Source organism: Salvelinus sp. IW2-2015, unplaced genomic scaffold (assembly GCF_002910315.2).
Source record: "Salvelinus sp. IW2-2015 unplaced genomic scaffold, ASM291031v2 Un_scaffold998, whole genome shotgun sequence".
NCBI classification, from domain to species: Eukaryota; Metazoa; Chordata; class Actinopteri; order Salmoniformes; family Salmonidae; genus Salvelinus; species Salvelinus sp. IW2-2015.
Window position 1 is genome coordinate 110,044 of NW_019942680.1, and position 21,184 is coordinate 131,227.

The 21,184-nt window shown below is 42.2% G+C and overlaps 2 protein-coding genes across 2 annotated transcripts; one reads left to right on the top strand and one right to left on the bottom strand.

Annotated features, from left to right (window-relative positions):
• Nucleotides 1-3,788: 3,788 nt before the first annotated feature.
• Nucleotides 3,789-13,832, top strand: LOC112069391 (glutaryl-CoA dehydrogenase, mitochondrial-like). Its single transcript, XM_024136716.2, is given in 13 exon segments — nt 3,789-3,878; nt 4,516-4,635; nt 4,764-4,799; nt 4,923-5,063; nt 5,244-5,306; nt 8,456-8,626; nt 8,733-8,811; nt 8,813-8,842; nt 11,872-12,088; nt 12,208-12,311; nt 12,464-12,589; nt 12,755-12,915; nt 13,198-13,832. Coding segments are annotated over 12 exon segments (1,305 nt in total). The 5' UTR covers nt 3,789-3,878; nt 4,516-4,532; the 3' UTR covers nt 13,272-13,832.
• Nucleotides 13,833-15,323: 1,491 nt separating this feature from the next.
• LOC112069397 (synaptonemal complex central element protein 2-like) lies at nt 15,324-16,407 on the bottom strand. The gene is made up of 4 exons (XM_024136732.2): nt 16,324-16,407; nt 16,070-16,158; nt 15,778-15,994; nt 15,324-15,656 (listed from the first exon to the last, which is right to left on the bottom strand). Exons 1-4 carry the CDS (start codon nt 16,405-16,407, stop codon nt 15,462-15,464), a joined length of 585 nt encoding a protein of 194 aa, XP_023992500.1. The 3' UTR covers nt 15,324-15,461.
• Nucleotides 16,408-21,184: the final 4,777 nt, after the last annotated feature.

Below are 21,184 nucleotides of genomic sequence, written 5' to 3' on the forward strand. Positions count from 1 at the left end.
CAGGACAGAGAGGTAGCTCAGGACAGAGAGGCAGCTCAGGACTGAGGACGGCTCATGACTGGCTGCGGCTCCTGACTGGTTGGCGGCTCCTGACTGGCTGGCGGCTCCTGACTGGCTGGCGGCTCCTGACTGGCTGGCGGCTCTGACTGGCTGGCGCTCTGCGCTCCTGGCTGGCGCTGCTCTGAGCTCTGGTGCTCCTGACTGGCTTTGGCGGCTCCTGACTGCTCTGGCGCTCCTGACTGGCCTCTGCGGCTTCCTGACTGGCTCTGGCGGCTCCGACTGCTTCTGGCGCTCCTGACTGGCTCTGCGGCTCCTGACTGGCTGCGCTCCTAACTGGGTGCGGCCTCTGGCGGCTCCTGACTGGTGGCGGCTCTGGCGGCTCCTGACTGGTGGCGGCTCTGGCGGCTCCTGACTGGGTGGCGGCTCTGCGCCCTGACTGCGTGCGCTCTGCGGCTCCTGACTGGCTGGCGGCTCTGCGGCTCCTGACTGGCTGCGGCTCTGGGCTCGGGACAGACGGCGGCTCTGCGGCTCGGACAGACCGGCTCTGGCGGCTCGGGACAGACGGCGGCTCGGGGACAGACGGCGGCTCTTGCGCGGCTCGGGACAGACGGCGCGGTCAGATGGCGCTGGCAGACGACGCTCAGATGCTGGGCAGACGGACGCTCAATGCGCTGGGCAGACGGACGGCTCAGATGGCCGCTGGGCAGACGGATGCTCAGATGGCGCTGGGCAGACGGATGGCTCAGATGCGCGCTGGCAGACGATGGCTCAGATGGCGCTGGGCAGGCAGGCAGCTCAGGCGGCGCTGGACAGACGAGCAGTGCAGGCGGCGTTGGACAGACGGCCGACTCTGACCTGCTGAGGCGCACAGTAGGCCTGGTGCGTGGTGCCGGAACTGGTGGTACCGGACTGGAGACACGCACCTCAAGGCTAGTGCGGGGAGCAGGAACAGGGCACACTGGACTCTCGAGGCGCACTATAGGCCTGGTGCGTGGTACCGGCACTGGTGGTACCGGGCTGAGGGCACGCACCTCAGGGCGAGTGCGGGGAGAAGGAACAGTGCGTACTGGCTCCCTTGAGCACCGAGCCTGCCCAACCTTACCTGGTTGAATGCTCCCCGTAGCCCGACCAGTGCGGGGAGGTGGAATAACCCGCACTGGGCTGTGTTGGCGAACCGGGGACACCGTGTATAAGGCTGGTGCCATGTATGCCGGCCCGAGGAGACGCACTGGAGACCAGACGCGTTGAGCCGGCTTCATGGCACCTGGCTCAATGCCCACTCTAGCCCGGCCGATACGTGGAGCTGGAATGTACCGCACCGGGCTAAGCACACGTACAGGAGACACCGTGCGCTCTTCCGCATAACACGGTGTCTGCCCGTTCTCCCGCTCTCCACGGTAAGCATGAGAAGTGGGCGCAGGTTTCCTACCTGACTTCGCCACACTACCCTTTAGCCCCCCCCAAGACATTTTTGGGGTTTCTTCTCGGGCTTCCAGCCACGCTTCCGTGCTGCCTCCTCATACCACCGCTCCTGGGCTTTAGCTGTCTCCATCTCTTCACGAGAGCGGCGATATTCTCCAATGTGAGCCAAGTGTCCTTTACCCTCCAAAATGTCCTCCCATGTCCAGGAGTCCTGTGTAGTGGGCCCGCTGCTGCTGCTGTCGCTGCTGCCCGTTGCTACGCTGCTTGGTCCGAGTTTGGTGGGTGGTTCTGTAACGGCAGCCTTCCTCCTCTTCTTCTGAAGAGGAGGTGTAGCAGGGATCAGACCAAGACGCATCGTAGCTCGTGTTCAACATGATTTAATAATGACGATTAAACAGTGAACACTTACAAAATACAAAATAACAAAAGTGGCTTACCGATACAGCCCTATCTGGTACAGAGACAGGAAACAAACACCCACAAACCCCAACACAAAACAAGCCACCTATATATGATTCCCAATCAGAGACAACACAAAACATCTGCCTCTGATTGAGAACCATATTAGGCCAAACATAGAAACAGACAAACTAGACACACAACATAGAATGCCCACCCAGCTCACGTCCTGACCAACACTAAAACAAGCAAAACACACAAGAACTATGGTCAGAACGTGACAGATCCAGAGAGAAGGGCAAAGTCATGAAAGTGGTTGCTCAAGTAATCAGACTGTAGTGACTCAATGTTTAATTGTTATCTACAGGAAAAACATTCCAAGTCATAGTCAAGTTAATGTATGGAATGATAAATTACAATCGTTTTTATCAGCTTGACAGGTCCATATGCAGTGATGTAAAGTACTTTAAAGTACTACTTAAGTAGTATCTGTACTTTACGTTACTATTTATATTTTTGACTACTTTTACTTTTACTTTACATTCCTAAAGAAAATAATGTACTTTTTAATCCATACATAGGGCGGCGCACAATTGGCCCAGCGTCGTCCGGGTTTGGCCGGTGTAGGCCGTCATTGTAATTAAGAATTTGTTCTTAACTGGCCTGCCTAGTTAAATAAAGGTTAACAATTTTTTTTTTTTTAAATACTTATTCCCTGACACCCAAAAATACTCCTTATATTTTGAATGCTTAGCAGGACAAGAAGATTTTCCAATTCACGCACTAATCAAGGGAACATCCCTGGTCATCCCTAATTGCCTCTGATCTGGAGGACTCACTAAACACCAATGCTTCGTTTATAAATTATTTCTGAGTGTTGGAGTGTGCCCCTGGCTATCCACAWTTTTTTTTTAAACAAGAAAATGATGGCTTCTGGTTTGATTAATATAGGGATTTTGAAATTATTTATACTTTTACTTTTGATACTTAAGTATATTTTAGCAATTACATTAACTGTTGTTACTGACAGTTGTGGCTGCTTTGCGTGATGTATTGTTGTCTCTACCTTCTTGCCCTTCGTGCAGTTGTCTAAGCCCAATCATTTTTGTGCCCAATAATGTTTTGTGCTGCTACCATGTTGTTCTGCTGCCATGTTGTGTTGCTACCATGTTGTTGTCATGTTGTGTTTTTACCATGCTGTGTTGTCATGTGTTGCTGCCATGCTATGTTTTTGTCTTAGGTCTCTCTTTGTGTAGTGTTGTGTTGTCTCTCTTGTCGTGATGTGTGTTTTGGCCTATATTTTTATTCAATTTGTTTTACATTTTAATCCTGGCCCCGGAGGAGGCTTTTTGTCTTTTGGTAGGCCGTCATTGTAAATACGAATGTGTTCTTAACTGACTTGCATAGTTAAATAAAGGTTAAATTAAAAATTTAAAAAATACATAAGTATATTTAAAACAAAATCTTTTTAGACTTTTACTCAAGTTGTATTTTACTAGGTGACTCTCCCTTTTACTTCAGTCATTTTCTATTAAGGTATCTTTACTTTTACTCAAGTATGACAATTGGGTACTTTTTCCACCACTGTCTCTACGTTCTGAAAATAGTTATGAACATGAATGTGGTCAATGCATGAAAAGAACCCTCTCATAGCCACGCCTTGAATCTACACGCCCCCGCCAATAAACCAATCAGAGCTTAGACAAAAACTACGCAACAGCATGGAGAGAAACTAGAAAGCAGCCATAGGGAGTGGTGAAAAGAGAAGAAAAAAACCGAACAATGCTTTAACACAAAAAAACATATATTTGAATTTCATAATAATTTACTTCCCACTATCATTTACATTTGGTTCCAGACATACCATTAACATGTTATTTTATCATACTAAATGTGGATCAACGTCAATTTGCCACACTCAAGATGGCGACAGAACCTAACCATTCCTGACCTACGTTACGCAKGTGCCTGTGTTAACGTTTGTCCTCCTCTACCTTGTCAATTTGGAAAGGACTAAGGAGGCCTGGGTCACGGATCTCCAGCACTGTAAATTACAGGTCAGTCTATGTATTGAAGTTAGCCAACATATTTGGGACATTGATGAAACAGTAAGTTTGTGTTCGTGTCAAGTAAATTACCTCGATACTATGCTTTTACATATTGATACTAGAGCAAGACTGACTTTCAAGCTAGTCTAGCTAACGTAAACTAACTAATAGTATTAATGTATCTGCATGCAGCATTTTGCTAAATAGCTAGCTCTTTTAGCTATCACAACTAACATTTTAACCTCAACTAACGTGGCCAACACACACAGTGAGGTGTGTTAATAGTTGCCAAGTTTCAGTTGCCTGCAGATCGACATTTATCTAACTAACGTTAGCTACTGTATAAATAGTTGGGATAGCTACAAGCTAGTGCTAATGTTATCTTGTGTAACAACTTGCCTGCCAACCACCACATCTCTTTTTCAACATTCTCGAAACTAATCACGACTTATTTCTCCTCAAACTATCCTATGCAGCTACATGAGTTCAATTTGCTAGTTGCTTTCTCCACCTGCTCTCTCAAATTCCATGATTGTTAAAAGTTATAACCCATTATGTATTTGAAATGACAACTATTTGAGTTTGTTGCATTGTTTTATGGATTATTGCCTTCTAAAACGTTTTTCTCCTTGTTTTTCTCCCATAGAAATCTAGCTACCCATCATGGCACTGAGAAGCGCTGTGTGCCGTCTGCTGGTCAACCCCCAGAGATGTGCCATCATTTCAGCATCAAGATCTCAGGGATCAGTAGCGCCTGCACAAAAGGGTATAACATTACTCAATAATGACCTTGCCATCATGAGAACACAATGGTAGCAGTTTTACAAAGCCATTCTWACAATCATCATGCCTCTATTTGTCAGGGGAAGTACTCAATCTGTGTCCTTTCCACAGATGCAGAGAAAGCTAGTGAGAAGAAGGCTAAAGCACGTATGTCGATATCAACTCMTTTCAGATCAATCATACATATATTGCCCTTCTATTATTTTTGGGGTCTGATGACTATTCAGTTGTGCTTCTCTGCTCTATGATCCTTCTCTACTGAACCACCAGCCAAGGTTCAGTTTAACTGGCGGGATGGCCTGGAGCTGGAGGGTCAGCTGACTGAAGACGAGATCATGATCCGAGACTCGTTCCGTGATTACTGTCAGGACAAACTCATGCCCCGCATTCTGATGGCCAACAGAAACGAAGGTGGGTCTGACTTTTGAGACACACCATCACCCAGGCAGAGCCCATTGAGCTATTTATGCCAATAACCTAGGAAGGATCCCTTAAGGATCAATTTTGCCCTTTAAGATGGAATGTCAATATTATGAATATCGTCAGTTATGCAAACCATGTCAACATAACATGCTGCCTGTTTTGTCTTAGTGTTCCATCGAGACATTGTGTCAGAGATGGGGGAGCTGGGTGTCCTGGGCCCAACTATTAAAGGTGAGTCAATACCTTTGCGATCTGGAGGGTGGCCTTGCCGATATCATGGACAGTAATGGTTTGAGAACATTCCAAGATTTGAAATACATACACATTACCAGGTATATCATTTATTCTATATTTACAATTTAGATCAGCTATGCTGGCCTATGGAGTCCCTCGGGAAACCCAACTACCGAACCATCCAATGATGGGATAAATAAATTATCTGGCTCTCGAAAGGACTGATCTCCATTAGAGGTCGACCGATTAATCGGCATGGCCGATTTAATTAGGGCCGATTTCAAGTTTTCATAACAATCGGTAATCTCTCTTTTTGGATGCCGATTACATTGCAATCATGAGGAAACTGCGTGGCAGGCTGACCACCTGTTACGCGAGTGCAGTGTCAAAAGGACCTTGTGGCTGCATTGAGCCACGGTAAGTTGCTAGCTAGCATTAAACTTATAAAAAAACAATCAATCTTCACATAATCACTAGTTAACTACACATGGTTGATATTACTAGGTTAACTAGCTTGTCCTGCGTTGCATATAATCAATGCGGTGCCTGTTAATTTATCATCGAATCACAGCCTAATTCAACTTCGCCAAACAGGTGATGATTTAACAAAAGTGCATTTATGAAAAAAGCACATTCGTTCCACAAATGTTTCTAACCATAAACATCATTGCCTTTCTTAAAATCAATACACAGAAGTATATATTTTTAAACCTGCATATTTAGTTGAAATAAATGCATGTTAGCAGGCAATATTAACTAGGGAAATTGTGTCACTTCTCTTGCGTCCATTGCAAGCAGAGTCAGGGTATATGCAACAGTTTGGGCCGCCTGGCTCGTTGCAAACTCTGTTTCTTCCTAACAAGGACTGTAATTTGCCAGAATTTTACATAATTATGACATAACATTGAAGGTTGTGCAATGTAACAGCAATATTTAGACTTGGGGTTGCCACCTGTTCAGCAAAATACGGAATGGTTTTGAAAGAATAAACCTTTTGTTTTCGAAATTATAGTTTCCGGATTTGACCATATTAATGACCAAAGGCTCGTATTTCTCTGTGTTTATTATAATTAAGTCTATGATTTGATAATTGATAGAGCAGTCTGACTGAGTGGTGGTAGGCAGCAGCAGGCTCGTAAGCATTCATTCAAACAGCACTTTACTGCGTTTGCGAGCTACTCTTATTAATGCTTGAAACACAGCGCTGTTTATGACTTCAAGCCTATCAACTCCCAGGATTAGACTGGCAATACTAAAGTGCCTATAAGAACATCCAGTAGTCAAAAAGGTATATGAAATACAAATGGTATAGAGAGAAATAGTCGACGCGTCATAATTCCTATAATAACTACAACCTTAAACTTCTTAACTGGGAATATTGAAGAACTGGGAAAATTGAACCACCAGCTTTCATATGTTCTGAGCAAGGAACTTAAGTGTTGAGGATCAGCGGGGTGGAGATGTTGTTACCTACCCCCAGGTGCATCAAAGCGGGGACCGAGAGACTGAAAAACAGCTTCTATCTCAAGGCCATCAGACTGTTAAACAGCCATCACTAACATTGAGTGGCTGCTGCCAACATACTGACTCATCTCTAGCCACTTTAATCATAAAACAATGTATGTAATAAATGTATCACTAGCCACTTTAAACAATGCCACTTTATATAATGTTTACATACCCTACATTACTCATCTCATATGTATATACTGTACTCTATACCATCTACTGCATCTTGTCTATGCCGTTCGGCCATCGCTCATTCATATATTTTTATGTACATGTTCTTATTCATTCCTTTACACTTGCGTGTATAAGGTAGTTGTTGTGAAATTGTTAGGTTAGATTACTTGTTAGATATTACTGCATGATCGGAACTAGAAGCACAAGCATTTCGCTACACTCGCATTAACATCTGCTAACCATGGGTATATGACAAATAAATTTGATTTGAAATGTTAGCTTTTTTACATGGCACATATTGCACTTTTACTTTCTTCTCCAACACTGTTTTTGCATTATTTAAACCAAATTGAACATGTTTCATTATTTAAAATAAAAGGGTTCATTGTTCATTCAGTATTGTTGTAATTGTCATTATTGCAGATATTTATATATATCGTCCGATTTAATCAGTATCTGCTTTTTTTGGTACTCTAATAATCGGTATCAGCGTTGAAAAATCATAATCGGTCGACCTCTAATCTCTATAATATATAAACAAAAAAAGAAAGCTCATTCTGAGCTAGCTATTAAAAAAGTTTGGTTCACAGAYCTTGTTGAATCTGAATAACCCTTTAACTGGAACATAATATGGAAAAATAAGTCATCCTGTAATCCAAGCCATCAATTTATACATTTTAAGTTTCTTCACAGACTGTATTTAACACCAAGAAAATGTTTTATGATGAAATTGGCCCCAACTCCATATGCTGTGGGAGTGCCCTGCAGTTAAATGCTTCTGGGGCAAAGGTACAAGTGCGATGTGCATGAATGTAAATATTCAATGTTTGGCATATATTATGTTACCTAATGATGATAGCTCCTTGAATCTCTCAATCAGAGATGATTGCTGGCTCTTAGATGGTAATCACCTCACTCTCTCCAAGTTCGCCAGTGGATACAGTTACTGTTAGAAGTTATAATTATCGACAGCGAGAATGAATGGTACTAGTCAAGGAACAATTGAGGCTTGGACAAATATACTTGACTCTGTAAACTGGTGAGCGGGATGGGAATGGGTGGGAAACATGGTTGGCTGTTTTTTTATCACTTAAACTCTGTATTTCTTAGTTTTCTTATTTTAATTTGAGTGACAGCCTACTGGTACATGTTTTATAAACTTATAATTTGAAATGGATAATGTACCTGTAAGCCTCCCAGTGGTTATATCATTCTCTGTAAGCTTTCAAAGAGGGATTTTGTTTTCTGTGAAATGGACTTTGGTCATTTTGATCACAAAATGTTAAAGGCTATTTGTTTTTCAGAATCAACTATATGTGTGATGCCAGAAGCATTCAAATATAGATAATGTAAATTAGATAATTGATTGTAGATTCACTTAATTCCCTTTTAATGTAGGCCTACTGTTTGTTTTGGAGGTTATTGCCTATGATGTGACCTCTCTCCCTCCACACTTTGACCAGGCTATGGCTGTGCTGGGACGAGTTATGTGGCCTACGGTTTGATCGCGAGGGAAGTGGAGAGGGTGGACAGTGGCTACCGCTCTGTCATGAGTGTGCAGTCCTCCTTGGTCATGCACCCTATCTACGCGTACGGTACCGAAGAGCAGAAGGAGAAGTGGCTGCCCAGGCTGGGTAAGGAGGAGGGGACATCCACATCCCTTAAGCCTCATCTTAAATGACGCACAATCCTGTTTRTATCTGGGTGTATTTGTCCTGTAATRYGTCCTCTACCTCCCAGCTCGTGGAGAGATCCTGGGCTGTTTTGGGTTGACTGAGCCCAACCACGGCAGTGACCCCGGTGGCATGGAGACCCGGGCTAACATTCACTCTCACCTGGCTCAAGACCTGGTGAGTAGAACTGGGAGACTGTACTTCACTACACAGTAGTGCTGGGGGGGAAATCAATACAGTTACATGTCGCAATATTATTTTTGACGATATTGTGTATATACAGTGGGAGAACAAGTATTGATACACTGATGATTTTGCAGGTTTTCCTACTTACAAAGCATGTAGAGGTCTGTAATTTTTATCATAGGTACACTTCAACTGTGAGAGACGGAATCTAAAACAAAAATCCAGAAAATCACATTGTATGATTTTTAAGTAATTCATTTGCATTTTATTGCATGACATAAGTATTTGATACTCAGAAAAGCAGAACTTAATATTTGGTACAGAAACCTTTATTTGCAATTACAGAGATCATACGTTTCCTGTAGTTCTTGACCAGGTTTGCACACACTGCAGCAGGGATTTTGGCCCACTCCTCCTCCATACAGACCTTCTCCAGATCCTTCAGGTTTCGGGGCTGTTGCTGGGCAATACGGACTTTCAGCTCCTCCAAGATTTTCTATTGGGTTTAGGTCTGGAGCCTGGCTAGCGCACTCTAGGACCTTGATGCTTCTTACGGAGCCACTCCTTAGTTGCCCTGGCTGTGTGTTTCGGGTCGTTGTCATGCTGGAGACCAGCCACGACCCATCTTCAATGCTCTTACTGAGGCAAGGAGGTTGTTGGCCAAAGTCTCGCGATACATGGCCCCATCCATCCTCCCCTCAATACGGTGCAGTCGTCCTGTCCCCTTTGCAGAAAAGCATCCCAAAGAATGTTTCCACTCCATGCTTCACGGTTGGGATGGTGTTCTTGGGGTTGTACTCATCCTTCTTCTTCCTCCAAACACGGCGAGTGGAGTTTAGACCAAAAAGCTCTATTTTTGTCTCATCAGACCACATGACCTTCTCCCATTCCTCCTCTGGATCATCCAGATGGTCATTGGCAAACTTCAGACGGGGCCTGGACATGCGTGGCTTGAGCAGGGGGACCTTGCGTGCGCTGCAGGATTTTATCCATGACGGCATAGTGTGTTACTAATGGTTTTCTTTGAGACTGTGGTCCAGCTCTCTTCAGGTCATTGACCAGGTCCTGCCGTGTAGTTCTGGGCTGATCCCTCACCTTCCTGATGATCATTGATGCCCACGAGGTGAGATCTTGCATGGAGCCCCAGACGGAGGGTGATTGACCGTCATCTTGAACTTCTTCCATTTTCTAATAATTGCGCCAACAGTTGTTGCCTTTTCACCAAGCTGCTTGCCTATTGTCCTGTAGCCCATCCCAGCCTTGTGCAGGTCTACAATTTTATCCCCTATGTCCTTACACAGCTCTCTGGTCATGGCCATTGTGGAGAGGTTGGAGTATGTTTGATTGAGTGTGTGGCCAGGTGTCTTTTATACAGGTAACGAGTTCAAACAGGTGCAGTTAATACAGGTAATGAGTGGAGAACAGGAGGGCTTCTTAAAGAAAACCTAACAGGTCTGTGAGAGCCGGAATTCTTCTGGTTGGTAGGTGATCAAATACTTATGTCATGCAATAAAATGCAAATGAATTACTAAAAATCATACAATGTGATTTTCTGGATTTTTTGTTTTAGATTCCGTCCTCTCACAGTTGAAGTGTACCTATGATAAAAATACAGACCTTCTCTTAAAATTACAGACCTCTCTCTACATGCTTTGTAAGTAGGAAAACCTGCAAAATCGGCAGTGTATCAACTACTTGTTCTCCCCACTATATATATATAATATTTGCTAGATAGTGCTAGTTGTCTGTACCTGCACCAAAACTCTGGTATTTTTAATCTTATAGCTTGTTCTCCATCTTCGTTTKAAATAGTGAGCCAACATGTCTTCAGCACTTTTTTATTTCCTGACTGATCAAAACTAATTGTCTCATGCTTTCTCATCTCTCTGCAGCAGACATATAGTGAGCAATATGTTTGGMTCATAACATTGCAATAAAATCGCAGTATTGAATCACAATACATGACAATTGCAATACATATCGTATCGTCACCTAAGTATCGTGATAATAGCGTAGCGGGAGGTGCCTTGCAATTCCCAGCCCTACTACATAGTGAGGGAAACAGTTCATCACCCCATGAGCATGAGGACTTCAGGACTGACTGGACAGAGATGTGTGTAGCTGGATAGCAGGCATTAGGAGAACCTTGATGTTTAGATGTGATGTACTCAGTGTTTTGTGATGTACTCAGTGCAAAGAACTTTGGAATTGCGTCCTATAAATAGCCAATGGATCATATAACAGAACAAACACCTACAGACCACAAACATTGATGAAAGCTACCTTTGTCTCAACACCTTGGAATGCATTCCTCTACTGATTGAAAAGACTACCTATTCATGAAACATCAAGAATAGGCTACTTCCAAAAATTCTGAAGAATATGAATATGTGCTTTCTATTATACAGAAATCTTCATTAGAGTTTTTGTATTCATTAGAGCATAAAATAAAAAAAAATGTATTTTTCAAATAATAAACCCAAGATCAAGTGGTTTGGCTCTTATCTAAATTGTAAACAACATTTCACTCTGTATACTAGTCCACAGGGTGGTGCTGTTCAAAAATATATTAATGCTAGGTGCATGAATATTAGGTTCCCCTCAGTTCCCCTTTACGCAGGTTTTACAGAGTGTTATGATTCTGAACTGAGAGACGTCAGCAGTGACTGAACTGGACTTTGTGGTTGTATACTTAACCATTGAGTGCATTGGCCCTCACATTGCATAAGCTTAACACTGAATAAATACATGTTAATTGGTAACCTGGGCCTGTAGTTCATGTTTTATATATTTGATGTAACACTGTTTCCTCTGGGGAAATGCAGCTTCAACAACTTCAACCAAATGCTTAGTTTGACATTGAGTACGTGGTTCTGTTCAATTCTACCATCACGTCTTGTGAAACTTATACAACACTGTCCTCATATAGCCCTAGAAACCAGGCTCACTCTGTAGCATACTGATAAAATAGCTCCTCCCTAAATTACAATGCCTTCCCTCATCTCCTTCACCTTCGTCAGGATCACCAACTCCCCTGTGGCGGACATCGCTGTGGTCTGGGCCAAGTGTGACGATGGGAAGGTGTGTGGCTTCATCCTGGAGCGCGGTATGAAGGGCTTCACCACACCCAAGATCGAAGGCAAGTTCTCCCTGAGGGCGTCTGCCACCGGCATGATCATCATGGACGAGGTGGAGGTTCCTGAGGAGAACCTGCTGCCCAAAGTCTCTGGCCTGGGGGTGAGTAGAGGCCAGCATACCACTGTCATGTACTGACTTTTATGTGGATGGCCAGACTTTCTTATAATGCTGTTTAATCTTGTTGGTATAAATGTTTTGTCTGTTCTCTTTGGCTCTAGGGTCCCTTTGGTTGCCTGAACAATGCCCGGTATGGCATCGCCTGGGGTTCACTAGGTGCTGCAGAGTTCTGCTTCCACGCGGCTCGTCAGTACACACTAGACAGGTGAGGATTCTGCGGCTACTATTGGTATGAGATGTTGTTTTGTATGAGCAGGACCGAGCAAAAGTCTGTAGCTCTTGAATCTTATTTTGTTTTCTCAGCTTTTCTGAGTGAATTTAAGATGTTCTGCTACTCATGATATTTGTTAATCTCAGAATCCAGTTTGGAGTACCCCTGGCCAGAAACCAGCTGATGCAGAAAAAGATGGCCGACATGTTGACAGAAATCACCATTGGTCTGCAGGCCTGTCTACAGCTGGGGAGACTCATCGACGCCAAAAAGTAAGAGGGAACTGGAAATGATGAGACATAATCGTCTTGTAGTGTGACACCACTTTTTAACAAATAACTACACACCATAGGGGAAGTACAATTTCTGGTTGTTTCAGAGTGAATAGAACCTGAGGAGGAGACTTATCTCATATGTCTTCTTCTCTCCTCCCTCAGGGCAGCCCCTGAGATGATCTCTATGCTAAAGAGGAACAGCTGTGGGAAGTCCCTGGACATCGCCAGGCAGGCCCGAGACATGTTGGGAGGCAACGGCATCGCAGACGAGTACCACATTATCAGACACGTCATGAACCTGGAGGCCGTCAACACATACGAAGGTGAGGAGAAAGAAGGCCATAACCAGGTCTAAGAGGATATGGATGTGTCATTGCTATGGATGTGGAAGCAAAACTGTTTTATCATGATATATTTCCTCACCAGTAGAGGTCAGTAATATGTCATTTAAAATAAATAAATAGGTCATATCGGAAAACCATTGCATTTTCCAAGAGTTTTTATCTTGAAACTATGTGTCTCTCCTTATATATTTGCTCAACTTCAGCATCAGCACTGTTTAACTGTTCCACATGGTTCCTTATATTGTTTTCTTTGTCTTCCAGGTACCCATGACATCCATGCCCTGATTCTGGGCAAAGCCATCACTGGACTGCAGTCTTTCACTGTTAATAACTAACTGCCTGCTGCTAGTGCTCAAACAGACCACTATCAGAAACCTCAAGTCAATCTGTTCCTTAAACGAAGGACAAGTAGTTCTACACTGCTTTGATGGCTTGTCTTCTACAGTAACACTAATGCTAATGTTTCCTCTCTCTTGAGTTTGTAGAATATGGGCTGGTTTTCTGGACACAGATTAAGCTTGGTCCTGGACGAAAAAGCATGCTCAATGGAGAATCTCGATTGAAATAGCTTTTTAGACCAGGACTAGGCTTAGTCTGTGTCTGGGAAACCAGTCCTAAATCTTTACTTTATGCGAAAGACCAGGTCGGGTTTTAAAGGCAAGTCTATCATCGATCTCATGGACAATTCATGAGTGTAATTATTTCAACTTGAAAAACAAAGCTATTTTTCTACTCTGTCATAAAACCCTAGTACTTACTGGTTTGTTTGGACAATTTCTGTCTACAATGTGTTTGAAATAGTTTACTATACGGTGGAAGTTAAAATGGTACAGAAAGAATCGCTTATTTTCTCACAGCATTTGTAGTAAAATGGTTGTTGGACAAACATTTTAAAATGAGGTCACGATCCATACGTATGTCCTGTTTTAGAACTGTGATGGTACTAATGACCAGTTATTGGTAATTGAATGCCAAATAATTGATACTGCATGTACTGTTAGAGTTGGGGAAAAACAAGTTAAATCAATTGAAGTTAAATTAAGTAAATAAATTAAAGCAGTTTAAATAATCATGCCATTGCTTTTTTTGTAATTGAATAGTTGTATTTGTGACTTACCATTTAGGCAGATCCGAGAGATTTGTATTTGGGGTACAGGACAATGAATGCTGTTTGCACTTTATCAAGTTTGCCCTCCTCAGAACTCAACCAGATCTAAGTGTTATGCATGGTTTGAATTGCAATGTCAAAGGTTAATTCAAGCTTTTCACAAATAACTCTTATTGCAGTACTTTAATGGCCATTGCAATTTCCTTTTGCTGTCAAAGTAATAGTGTTGTAGTAATGCTCACTATCTAATGCTAAATTAGTCTTGTTTATAAATTAATTGTCATCAACAGGTGGTCCATTTAATCCAGGGTGGTTGGGGGATTTTTGGATTACTCATCCATCCATGGTAGTGTTTTGAATGTTCCTATTTGAAGTAACATGGAGTGTTTTAATAAAGTGAATCAAAAAAGATGATGGGGGGGGGGTATTCCATGAAAAGTGTATTTTGCGTCCCTTTGATATAGAAATTGTGCACCACTATTGAATTTTAAAAGCCTGTTACATTAAATGAAGTGCCCTTTAAAATAGATCACATGGAGTATTCAATAAATCAGATTTCTATTATGAATAAAGACTCGCTAAATTGCCTAAATTCAGTATGTTGACATGCCCCTCTGCACTCTGACTTCTGGAAGATTTTAATGCACTTAACCTCAAAAGTTTTCAMAATTTTTTCCTAAACATTGAACATCTAATAGTCAAATCATAGTGTAAMAGCAGGTTCTACTCTTTTTGGCCATTTTCTGGTGTTTTGTGATGGAAAACTGAGTGGGTCGAGAATAACACGTCAACCCTGTTACCCATGGATAGACAGGCTAGAAATGTTTTAACAATTTTAATTTGTTGGGTGAAGCTTGCATTCAATTGCCACTCTGTTGCACACAACAAGCTTCCATTCCCCCTGTCACAAGGGATTTTATGGCAGCTTTAAGAAGTCATCAACCCTGTTACTTTATTTGGCACTTAATATGCACTTACTATAGTAATTATTTTTATTTGACGTCTTTTGATAGAAAACTTTTATTTTATGAAGTTCTCTGCTCTTTATGACAGCATGTTAAATGTTGAAAAAAATGTATACCAAGTTACACTTCTCCAAAGGCACCGAATTAATGCTTATGGAACGACCCATAATGTTTTTGATTCTAAACTGGGCACAAACGTATATTCTGGCCCATTAAAAATTATGTTCTATAATGCTATTTGGTCATAGGTATGAACAAAAATATCCACACTAGTTATGTAATAAATAATTTTATAAACAAAAGCTTCTTCCAACACCCACTCAGTTTACAACCACTGTTTTATGTGACATATACCACAGTCAAACAAACAAGTCATTGCTTTAATTATTCCGGACCTCCCAGAAGTTGGGATGCTATAAGGCAGTTAAAATAAATGAATGGCTGTGTAGATGTCAGTTCTCAGCTGTCTGCTGCAGGCTGTTGTTGATGGCTGATAAGGTCTGACTGGCTCCCTGTAGCTCCATACTGAGCTGACTGCACCTCTCCAGCACCTCAGACAGCTCCTGCAGATTGGCCTCCATCCCACGGCCATGTTCCTCATAGCTGCTGAACATCTGCTCCTTCACCTGCTGGCACACCTCACTCACCTGGGGGGGGGGGGGAACCCACACGCGCACTAGTCACAGACTCGTAATCTAAAAGCATTCTTTTTTTAACTACCAAAAAATTGGACCATGTGCTTTTTACTCAACAGTAGGACAGTGATACCTTATTCATTAACTTGTTCTCGAAGGTGGTCATGATTTCCTGGTCCATGGCTCGGCTCTGGTTGATTCGCTCTATCAGATCCTGGGCCTTCTTCCCTATCTCCTCTATCGTTGAACTGAGAACAGTCGTAGCCTCCTCACCTGGGAGCTCGCTGGAAGTACTGTTGTGTACGTCACGTCTATTGGAGATGTTTGAAATGTCGATGCCGGAGTCCTCACTTCCATAAAAAATAAACGTTAAATACTTAACAGAACACATAATGAATAATACTTTAAACCCAGTAACTCCATACCTTTGCTGTCCATGGCTTTCGTCCAGTGTCACAAACGAAAATGTCTCATCAGGGATGTCCTGGTCTGGCCCATGTCCTTGTTCAGGGTCCTAAGGATACAGGGAGAAATGTCAATCAAACCATAACATTTTCTGATCCCTCTAATATACATTGACAACGTGTACAGTTGTCAAAAATAAGTAGCAAAGGATTCAAAGGTGCAAGATCTCAGTCATTCAGAGTTGAGCTGGACAGTCATATTTTCCTTCATTTACCTTGGGTGATGAGGGATGATGATGACAAAGTTTTGGTGTAGACTGAAAGGTATGTGCTGGCTTTCCAAAGAAGAGCTGGGACATTTTCTATGAGCAAAATGTTACATAGGATAAATAAGTCCAACCGGTATGGAAGTTAGATAGTTCTGCAACAACTCAACCAAACCACTTTCTCTAACCTTCTCTGACTCAACTACTTTAACGTTACATTGGGCTATACTGGCCAGCTAGCCTAGCTAGGCATAAAGCTAACACTTCAGACTGATCTAATCCATGACAAAACCAAATAGGTATCCAGTCTCGAGTTTTGCCAAGGGTAAATCATGTGGTGGTAACCAAAATATTAGGAATATTTATCGAAACTCCATTGGAAACAACAAAATACTGTTGCTGGCTACTTACCAAAATATATATATATTATTCAGTGCACTGTGTCATAAAAGTTTTCGTCAGAACTGTCTGGCCACCTCGAAAATTGCGCGCGAAAAACGGGTTCTGGAGGACACGTGCTGTGAACTGGTTAGTTGTTGTCAACGTAGACTCGGAACAATACTGTATAATGCACCGACACGCATTTTGAATAATTTAATGCATATTCTTTAAAATAATTATCAAAGAAACACATTTTATCATTAAACATATGACATATTCAAATGAATTGTAAACTGTGAGACTGGGGTCCGGTCAAGACAGTGGGAGAAAAACATTTACAGTCGACGTCGGAAGTTTACATACACCTTAGCCAAATAACGTTACAATTAAACTCAGTTTTTCACAATTCTTGACATTTCATCCTAGTAAAAATGCCCTGTCTTAGGTCAGTTAGTATCAACACTTTATTTTAAGAATGTGAAATGTCAGAATAATAGTAGAGAGTATGATTTATTTCAGCTTTTATTTCTTTTATCACATTCCCAGTGGGTCAGAAGTTTACATACACTTAATTAGTATTTGGTAGCATTGCCTTTAAATTGTTTAACTTGGATCAAACATTTCGGGTTGCCTTCCACAAGGTTCCCACAATAAGTTGGGTGAATTTTGGCCCATTCCTCCTGACAGAACTGGTGTAACTGAGTCAGGTTTGTAGGCCTCCTTGCTCACACACTCTTTTTCAGCTCTGCCCACATATTTTCTATGGGATTGAGGTCAGGGCTTTGTGATGGCCACTCCAATACCTTGACTTTGTTGTCCTTAAGCCATTTTGCCACAACTTTGGAGGTATGCTTGGGGTCATTGTTCATTTGGAAGACCCATTTGCGACCAAGCTTTAACTTCCTGGGTGATGTCTTGAGATGTTGCTTCAATATATCCACATAATTTTCCTCCCTCATGATGCCATTGTAGGAGAGTTAAAAAGGTTATCGCATCAAACTTCAAATTATTAGAATAGTACACAACGCAGAACAGAACAACCAGGTTGAGGGTCAGTGGCCAAAGCCCGCGAACAGGAATATTCCAAGTTCAGACAGAAGGGGGGAGTCAGGTCGATATGATTGCCAGGAACTTTACTTTTGGTGTCTATTTTTAATTGTTGCGCTACTGGTGCTGCCTGTTGATGTTAGGTAGGCAGCTACAGTAGCTGAATAATGTTAACATCTTCAGGTTGTGTTTCATTAAATGTATTTTATTTCATCTGGGTGCTTGCGTCTCCTACTAACACCCTGGTACCACCCGTAGCTCCCGTTCTCCTCAGTCCGAGAAAACACAGAGAGAAAGAACAACTTGTCAGATGGTGCATTGGAGATTGATGTGTTCCTGTCTTGTCTTTTCACAATACTATTGCAGATCAACATAAAAGCCAAAAAGACCGCCGTGGTGTCGCTCTTCATTTCTTGGTTCTCCTGTGGTACATATAAGACCCGCTACACCATCTATTTTGTGAAGTGCACAAGTCCTCCCTGCAGCAAAGCACCCCCACAACATGATGCTGCCACCCCCGTGCTTTACGGTTGGGATGGTGTTCTTCTGCTTGCAAGCCTCCCCCTTTTTCCTCCAAACATAACGATGGTCATTATGGCCAAACAGTTCTTTTTTTGTTTCATCAGACCAGACAACATTTCTCCAAAAAATAAGATCTTTGTCCCCATGTGCAGTTGCAAACCATAGTCTGGCTTTTTAATGGCGGTTTTGGAGCAGTGGCTTCTTTCTTGCAGAATGGCCTTTCAGGTTATGTCGATATGGGACTCGTTTTACTGTGGATATAGATACTTTTTTACCTATTTCCTCCAGCATCTTCACAAGGTCCTTTGCTGTCGTTCTGGGATTGATTTGCACCTTTCGCACCAAAGTACGTTCATCTCTAGGAGACAGAACGCGTCTCCTTCCTGAGCGGTATGATGGCTGCGTGGTCCCATGGTCTTTATGCTTGCGTACTATTGTTTGTACAGATGAATGTGGTACCTTCAGGGAAATTGGTCCCAAGGATGAACCAGACTTGTAGAAGTCTACAATTTTTTTCTGAGGTCTTGGCTGATTTCTTTTGATTTTCCCATGATGTCAAGCAAAGAGGCACTGAGTTAGAAGGTAGGCCTTGAAATACATCCACAGGTACACCTCCAATTGACTCAAATTATGTTAATTAGCCTATCAGAAGCTTCTAAAGCCATGACATCATTTTCTGGAATTTTCCAAGCTGTTTAAAGGCACATTCAACTTWGTGTATGTAAACTTCTGACCCACTGGAATTGTGATACAGTGAATCTTAAGTGAACTAGTCTGTCTGTAAACAATTGTTGGAAAATTACTTGTGTCATGCACAAAGTAGATGTCCTAACCGACTTGCCAAAACTATAGTTTGTTGACAAGAAATTTGTGGAGTGGTTGAAAAATGAGTTTTAATGACTCCAACCTAAGTGTATGTAAACTTCCGACTTCAACTGTAGATAGAGCACCAGAGACGGGGTATTTTCAGGATGAACTTTGTGTGATCAAACAAACTTTAAAGTACATCCATCTGAGCTCAGCCATTGTGGAAATGTTTTGATATCTGGGGATTAGGCCTACTGAGGTAATGCCAGTGGGATTTAAACAGAAGTGATCAGCAAACTGAAAAAAATAGAAAAGGAGAGGGGGAGACAGGAAGAAGTTAAAACAAAGTCAAACTAAGGGCTGAATTTCATGTAAGGCAGTTCCTAGGATAGACAAACACCTAACATCAGAAGGGTGAACAGGAAGATGCAGAGGAGATGGTGTGACAGACAGGAAGATATAGGCTCAATAGAACTATCATGCTGCACATGTGCAGTAGCTTAATCTGCTTTGGCGACTTTGACGCAGTGTCTGGGTCAAACTGATAGATGAGCGGTGTTGTATTGCAATAATTCCATAGCAAACACTGGAAAATGTGTCTTTGACTGGGTCATCTACACAGTGATTTGTCCTGGCAGGGGCTCAGCGGTAATTTAACCCATGCAGTGTCCTTTCAGTTCCATTCTGAGTAAAGCAGATTCAATCCGGACCATGGAAGATCCGTGTTATAGCGCGCTTGACATTTAAAGGTAATTTCCAGTTCAGCCAAAATATGCAGCGTTTACCTTGAATGTAGTCTCTGCGAATGCAGAAACATTTCCTTTCAAAGGWGTATAGCCGAAAGGATTGAAGGATTGATCGGATTGAATCTCGGCCTAACATCCTTTATATCTCAAAATACCATAGCCTACTAGGTGTGTCTGATGTGCATTCTCTTTCATTTATTTAGAGGCTTCCATGTGAAAGAATTGATTCGCAAACTGGAATTCCACCCCTAACATCTCTCAAGGGGGGGCTATAACGGTCCGCTAATACACGACTAGTAAAGGCCCAGTGCACTACTTTAGTGAAAGATAATCAGATTTTTCAGGTGCTGCTGCAGTACCCCTACTTCCCTCGACAATGGGCATGCATGAACAAAAGCATGTGGCATGTGCATTCACATACACACATGTACATGAAGCAACACAATATGAGAAGATGTCCGAGTTCTGTTGCAATATGTAGATATATTGAACCAACAGAACAAAACGTTCTCAAAGTTCAGGAGATAATCTCTGGAAGTATTCCAGTGGCTCTAGCAGTTTAAATCCATCAGGAAATGAGGGACATGGGGTGGGCAGATAAAGGCTTGTCTCAAAGGGAATAAACCTCTAATCTCTTCAGAATCTGCTTCTTTGCATGTCTACTACTGCTTTGAAATGGGGAATTATGAAACAAATAAATCCGATACATGCCCAAGCCTGCTCTCTACCTAAGGAAATAGAAGTCAGTCACTAAACATGAACCAATGTAGCTCCTATTTTGGTAGAAATTATTCGTTTTAACACGTAGCCTAATAATAATGTATTTATTTGATAGGGACAGCCTACATTGACACATTGAGGCCATGAGGCCACATGAACTATATGCATATTTCCAGTTAGGATTTGGCTTATGAGGATGAGTTTCAAAATGTTCTTACAATTAGCACTGCTAGTGAAACTAGCAGTTAATCCAGTCTATGGTGGGAAAGCATTGAAGGTCAAAGGGCAGGGCTGTGCCCTGAATTATGCCCAGTGGAGTGGAGAAGTATATTTCCTCTAAAATAATCTAGTGGAGATAAACAACTACAGTGGGGAGAACAAGTATTTGATACACTGCCGATTTTGCAGGTTTCCTACTTACAAAGCATGTAGAGGTCTGTAATTTTTATCATTTATCTCACTTCAACTGTGAGAGACGGAATCTAAAACAAAAATCCAGAAAATCACATTGTATGATTTTTAAGTAATTAATTAGCATTTTATTGCATGACATAAGTATTTGATACATCAGAAAAGCAGAACTTAATATTTGGTACAGAAACCTTTGTTTGCAATTACAGAGATCATACGTTTCCTGTAGTTCTTGA